This window comes from Pelodiscus sinensis, chromosome 20 (genome assembly GCF_049634645.1).
Source record: "Pelodiscus sinensis isolate JC-2024 chromosome 20, ASM4963464v1, whole genome shotgun sequence".
Taxonomy (NCBI): Eukaryota; Metazoa; Chordata; order Testudines; family Trionychidae; genus Pelodiscus; species Pelodiscus sinensis.
In genome coordinates, this window is record NC_134730.1 from 21,093,847 (window position 1) to 21,099,846 (window position 6,000).

Here is a 6,000-nt window from a genome sequence, read left to right on the forward strand (position 1 = left end):
TTACCAATTATAACAATTATTTGTCTGCACATTAGTTCCATTGACACTGAAGTCATACCTCAAATGTTCAATTGCTCGTAAGCTAAGGATGAGCCTGGATTCACACTAAGTATGCTCCGTTTTTCAAAATGTTTAGATTTTCATTTTAAATGTTTAGATTTTCATTTTAAATGGATTTAGGTAAAAGATGCAAGTAACAGATTAGCCACAAACCTATTCACTTGCTCTTTTACACAAACTTCTTACTAAGACTGTCAAAGCACCTCTTGTGTTTCTTCATAATTGATGTGATGTCCTGATGACATCTCTACATTACTAAGCATGACTCTTAATCAACCAGTTAAGAGAGAGACTTCCTCAAGAGAAGCCATGCCAGGTTTTACTTAAAGCCCAGGGCATGCTAGGTAAAGGCTTTGGGAGTTTAGTCAATACTGTGGGACACTATCAGTAATCAATATCAAACCTTAGTGCCTTTATATAAATAACTCCCCAATAACCTGGGACATAAAAGAATATTAGGCAACACATTACAGTTAAGTTTGAGATGTGCACAACACGTGCAATTCTGCTACAGAGGTAAGACGACTCTGGTATAGTGTCTAGTTTCAGAAGCAAATCATGATGGCTTGCATGCACTATCATATTGACAGAATCCTAGTCAAGAAATGTATTGAAGTGTTTATACATACAGTCCTTGGGCTCTTCAAAAATCCAGTGCTGCAGAATCATTTGTCAGCCATATTGACATTTCATTCAGTTAGCCAAAACCCTGATTTGAAGACATGCTGCAAGAACCAACTGTTTTCCTAGGATTTTGTGGGGAAAGGAGGAAATAACTGAGAAAGAGAGAACTGAGAGAGAGACTGATTGTCTGGGCATCTTGCTTAGCCTGTGGTTTAAATTAAGCAACGTACCTGAAACATTGAATATGCATAATTACAAGATAACATGCTTAAAGCAAAAAGTTAAAATGGACAGGTGATGGCAACAGTTTTGAAATACAGAAAACAAAGGATAACTATCTAAAAATTTGCTTACCAAAATAAGAGAAGTCAAAGGCATAATACTATAGAGTAGGGATATTTGGATCAGGGATGTGCCAAAATACAGTCAATTTCCTGAACTAGTCCCTGTCCTTTTACCAGCTGACAAATCAAACACCACTGATGATACCTCCCCCCCCACCCCAGCAAAAGAAAAGTATCAATCACATTTCTTGGATGCAACAAGCAGCCGTAATCATTGTGCTTACAACCAAATCTGACTGCACTAATTGTCAAACTTATATCAAAACCATAAAGGTACTCCTAAGATTTTTTTTTAATTTCCTTAAACTTAAAGATCCAAGTAACATCAAAAAATAGTATGCACATGCAAGATACAGTACATCACAAACTTTCCAGTAGAGCACAAAAATAACATGCATCTCACACATGTAAAATTGGACATGATTTTTGTCTGAAGTGTCCACATATGACTTTTGAGAAGTGTCTGACTGATATGGATACTTAAATTGTCTGTACAGCACAGGCATCATCATAATATCCTCACACCCCTTTCTGAAAAAGTGCTGCAACCATGAATATGACCACACCTCCAAAAAGAGGGTAGTGCAAGTTCCATGCCCAAATCTCTTCTATAATCTGAAGAGATTAAGATGCCAGTTACTGCTACCTGTAAGTGGCAGCATTTGTGATACACATATTTGAACAGCAAGAACTGGACACAGATTTACAGCTGGCCAAACTAGAAGTTGTAACATTGCTTATTGCAGGTGATAATACTCATCACTTGCTTCTTTTCTGAAGATAAGAATTTGAGAGGCAACTTAAAATACAAAATGATCTAACTTAAAAAGTAAACCTTTCTATTTACTACTAAAATACCAGCTATGCTACAACGCAGGGTTTCTTTTACGACTAACTGGTAACAGTTAGTATACATGTGATACTTTAAAAGATAACACCTTAAATATACATATTTTAAAATTTGAAATTTTAACTAAAATAATCACAAATTTATAATTCTGACCAGACCTTATAAAGTGTATTATTTAAGTAGTAAACACTTAAACAACACACATACTTGTATATGCATACAGCAACACCACACACACATACCCAAAGCTATTGTGTTGCTTACCACAATATTTAATTCCTTTACTTAGGTACTTTCTCTCAGAACTTAAGAACGTCTACACTATATTCTATATAATGGGTCTTACACCTGGATTTTTGGCATCAAAATATTTCTCAGCATAAGCCTATGAAGTCAGTAAATTCTTCTCTTTACCAAGCAGAAGGTGAATAATTGTAAAAAAAGCTCTTGTATAACTAAATGGAACTTCAACAGTTAAGAAAATGCTGAAAAGAAACTTTCAATCTTTGGGTTTAACTTGGTACAAAAACTCCTCTCTAAGCAAGAACTATTTGAAAGACATCAAACTCATCAAAGTACTATCACAATAGGTGAATTAAATAAAATCCATTTTCCAAAATATGATCTCTTGAGCAGTTATATTATATTCAAACTGCCTTGCAATTTCTTTTAAAAAACGACTGCATTTAGGATCCTGAGGATATGAAAGTGGTGCCTTTAAAAAAAAAATCCACTCCTTTAGAAGTTTTGCAAAACCATATTCAAGGCATCCATTGCATGTGTCCTTTAAAGTAAGCAATTAAAATAAATAACACTTCTAACAACCTGAACTGTTTTCTACTTCTCAAAAGTTGTCTACAATTTGTACAAGACCACACAGCTATTTTACTAAGTATAATAAATTCATACAAGCAATCTATTTTTCTCCAAAATACCAAATGCATGTCAAATACTTAGACTGCAAGAATGTTTGCTGCCTAAAGGTTAATTCAGCAAGAAAATTTAAATTTATACATGGGCCAAAATACATCCCTGAATCAGGACCCTTAAAGGCAAGATTAAACTGTACCTGAGTGAAAGTGAGTCCTAAACAAAAAAAGTGGTGCAAATTGAGATTCACTCAAAAATACGATGCACCTTCAAAAACGCTTATAATAAACTAAATATGGGGAAAGTGCAGGGTTTCAAAACTCGTAAGAAGCCCAGATTTTTGTTATTGATGTAAAAAGAACAAACTGAAAATCCAAATGTCAAATTGAGCCTTAAATAAATAAACCCCATAAATAATCCAAGTTTAAAGTTTGCAACATTTTAAGATAACTGGTGTTTTTAAATGCACATGTTCTGAAGACTCAAACCTACCACACATTTAATTTCTATTTTCACCTCTTGCAGTTCAATGTTTGTGGGTGGGTGTGTTTTTAACACACACCAGGAGCTAAAACTAGGTGTAAACCAGTGCAATGAAACACTGTGAATTTTCCCCCAAACTACAACAATGCAATCTCCATTTTGAACAATGCACCTCCTTTCCCATCTAGTAAATATAGTTTTGTTCTAAAAAAAAACTAGACCCTGTTCTAAAAAAAACTAGACACTGTATCTTCAAGGCACACTTGCAAATCCAGTTTAATTTTGGAGAACACCTCATGGTGTATGCACTTCCCTTTCTTGTGTCTGCAAGAACTTGATGTTACAGGCATCCTTGTCTGTATGTATTTGCAAGAACCTCATTAGTATGTATACATCTTTTCCTTTACAAAAGTACCAGTGGATGCACGACATACAATTCATTTGCCACTGTTTGTGAACACTTTCTGGTGTAGCATGCGTCTAGATAGTTGCAAGCCCTCTCTCTGTGGGTCTGATAGCATCTCTGAGTACACATATTATTTCTCTTTCCATGTGCGAGTTTATAAGCACCTTCTGATTCGCAAGGCATCTGTGTGGTTGCCAGCACTGCTCGATTTGCATGCCTCTCTTCCCCTGTGTCTGCTTCCAGGCATCCCTTATTATTGTTTGCCTTTCCCCTCCCCTGCGAAAGCTAGAGGGAGCATGTGGGGTGCCCTCCCCTTCTTTCACAGTGCAGCCCATTGACGCTATACCTGGGGTGCTGCTGTAGGTGCTGTGGCTCCTGAAGCTGCTCTCAGTGCAATAGCTGGCATCATCTTCATCCTCCATCTCCTCGGGGTAATCGGAGTCGTCGTCGTCCTCCTCCTCCATGATCTCCTCCTCCTCTTCCTCCTGCTCCTCAGAGTCCTGGTTATCCTCGGGGTCTCCCTCCTCTTCCTCTTCGGACACCGCGCTCTCATCCTCCTCTTCGCTCTCATGATCGTCGTACACCACTTTGCTGATGCTCCTCCTGGACGAGGCAGCCCTGCCTTGGCTGCCTCCTGCGCCGCCTCCCCCCGCTGCTCCAGCCCCAGCCCTGCCCCTGCCCCGACTGCTGCTGCCTCCCCCACCAGGGGTGCTGCTGCTGCTGCCGCTGCCTCCCTTCCTCTTGCTGCCCCCTCTGGGGGAGGCGGTGGAAGAGGAAGAGGCCTGGGCAGCCCCGACCCCCCTCGGCCTGGGCCCCACCGCCTCCACCTGGGCCGAGGCCGCCCACCTGCCCCGACTGCTGCCCCGCTGCCGGGACCTCAGCCCCCCAATGGGGCCCGGTGGGGCGGGCGGAGCCGGGGAGCTCGCCTGAGCGGGGGCCGCCGCAGGCTGCTGCTGCTTGGGCGGCCTGCCTCGCCGGCCCCGCATCTCTGGGCGCTGGCCGAGGGGGGAAGGGAGGGGCAGGGAAGGCTGGGGAGGGCGCTCGGAGTCCGGACAGGCGGCTGCGGGGAAGCTCCCCCCCCCTGCGAGAGTTCCGGGCCGAGGAGGGGGGCCGCCGAACTGCGAGGGCCGAGGGATCAATCCGAATTGCCGGCGTCCCGCTCCGGATCGCTACCGGCCGCCATCTTGTTTCTTCGTCTCTGCCTCGGCTCGCTCCGCTCTGACTGGGGGAAGCGGCGGCGGCAGCAGGCCCTGAGCGCCTCACGTGACCCGCCCGGGCCGCCGCGCTCCGCCAGGGGGCGCTGCCGCTCGCTCGGCTGGAGAGCCATGTTAAGAGCCACGGCGCCCGGGGGGTAGCGCCGCGCTCGCGAGCCCGGCGCCAGAGCGCTCGCGGCCCCCCGCGGGGCTCCTCTCCACCCCAGCAGGGCTCCCTGGGGCTACAGCCGCCTCAGGGCTCCCCTCACTCTGCGGCCGCAGGGCCGCCCCCTCCCCGTGGCTAACACCTGCCACAGGGTCCTCCACACTGCCCAGCCACAGGGGGGATGCTGCTCCCTGTGGCTAACACTTGCCCCCAAGGATCCCCCGCACCGCTTGGCCAGAGGGCTCTCTGCTTCCTGTGGGTCACACCTACACCGAGAACTTAAAAACAAATAGTCTAGCGGCACCTTAAAGACTCACAAAACATGGTCTCATGAGCTTCCTGGGTACAACCCACTTCTTCAGATGAATGGAGTATTAAAAGTCCAGTTCCAAAATAAATGGGGATGGGGAGAGAGAAGGAAGGAATTTTTTTTTTTAAATAGTGAATTAGAGTATTCATGGTACATGAAGTTGATAAAGTGCAAATTGTTCTTAAGTACCCATTGGTTGGTTGGTTGGTTATTAGGATGTGGAAGGTTGTGTGCTAGCCAGATAATGTCTTTGTTCATACCTTTCTGATGGGTCCCAAACTTGTAAATCAAGTTAAGTTCCAACGCTTCCCTGTGTATTCGGCTTGTGGAATTGGCCTGAAACAACACTGAGTGACTTTGTGATACATTAATGAGTATCCAGGCAGGTTAAAGTGTTTTCCAACAGGTTTCTGCATGTTGCCTTTTCAGATATCTGATTTGTATCCATTGATTCTTTCCTGTAGAGCAGGGTTCCCCAACCTATTGGTCGGGACCCAAATATGGTCGCCATTACATTTCAAAAGGGTCACCAGGTGTCTCCCCAGTTCGCTCTTAAGGAACCATTCATACATTTTTTGAATTGCCCTGGGTCACCATGTCTTCCTTAGTGGTCAAAATGGGTCCCCATCTGGAAAAGGTTGGGAACCACTGCCATAGACTCTCCAGTTTGACCAGTGTAAATGGCAGAGGGGCA

General features: G+C 44.2%; 1 protein-coding gene across 16 annotated transcripts in view; it reads right to left on the reverse strand.

Annotated features, from left to right (window-relative positions):
* BPTF (bromodomain PHD finger transcription factor) overlaps positions 1–4,867 on the reverse strand; it is a 101,179-nt gene extending 96,312 nt beyond the window's left edge. For 14 of the 16 annotated variants that reach the window (XM_075903942.1, XM_075903934.1, XM_075903937.1 and 11 more), the window contains exon 1: positions 3,984–4,867. In XM_075903942.1, the coding sequence (XP_075760057.1) occupies positions 3,984–4,623 (640 nt within the window). In that variant the 5' untranslated portion in view covers positions 4,624–4,867. The remainder of the gene's footprint in view (positions 1–3,983) is intronic. The other 2 variants (XM_075903936.1, XM_075903931.1) reach the window with 1 other exon arrangement.
* Between the last annotated feature and the right edge of the window lie 1,133 nt (positions 4,868–6,000).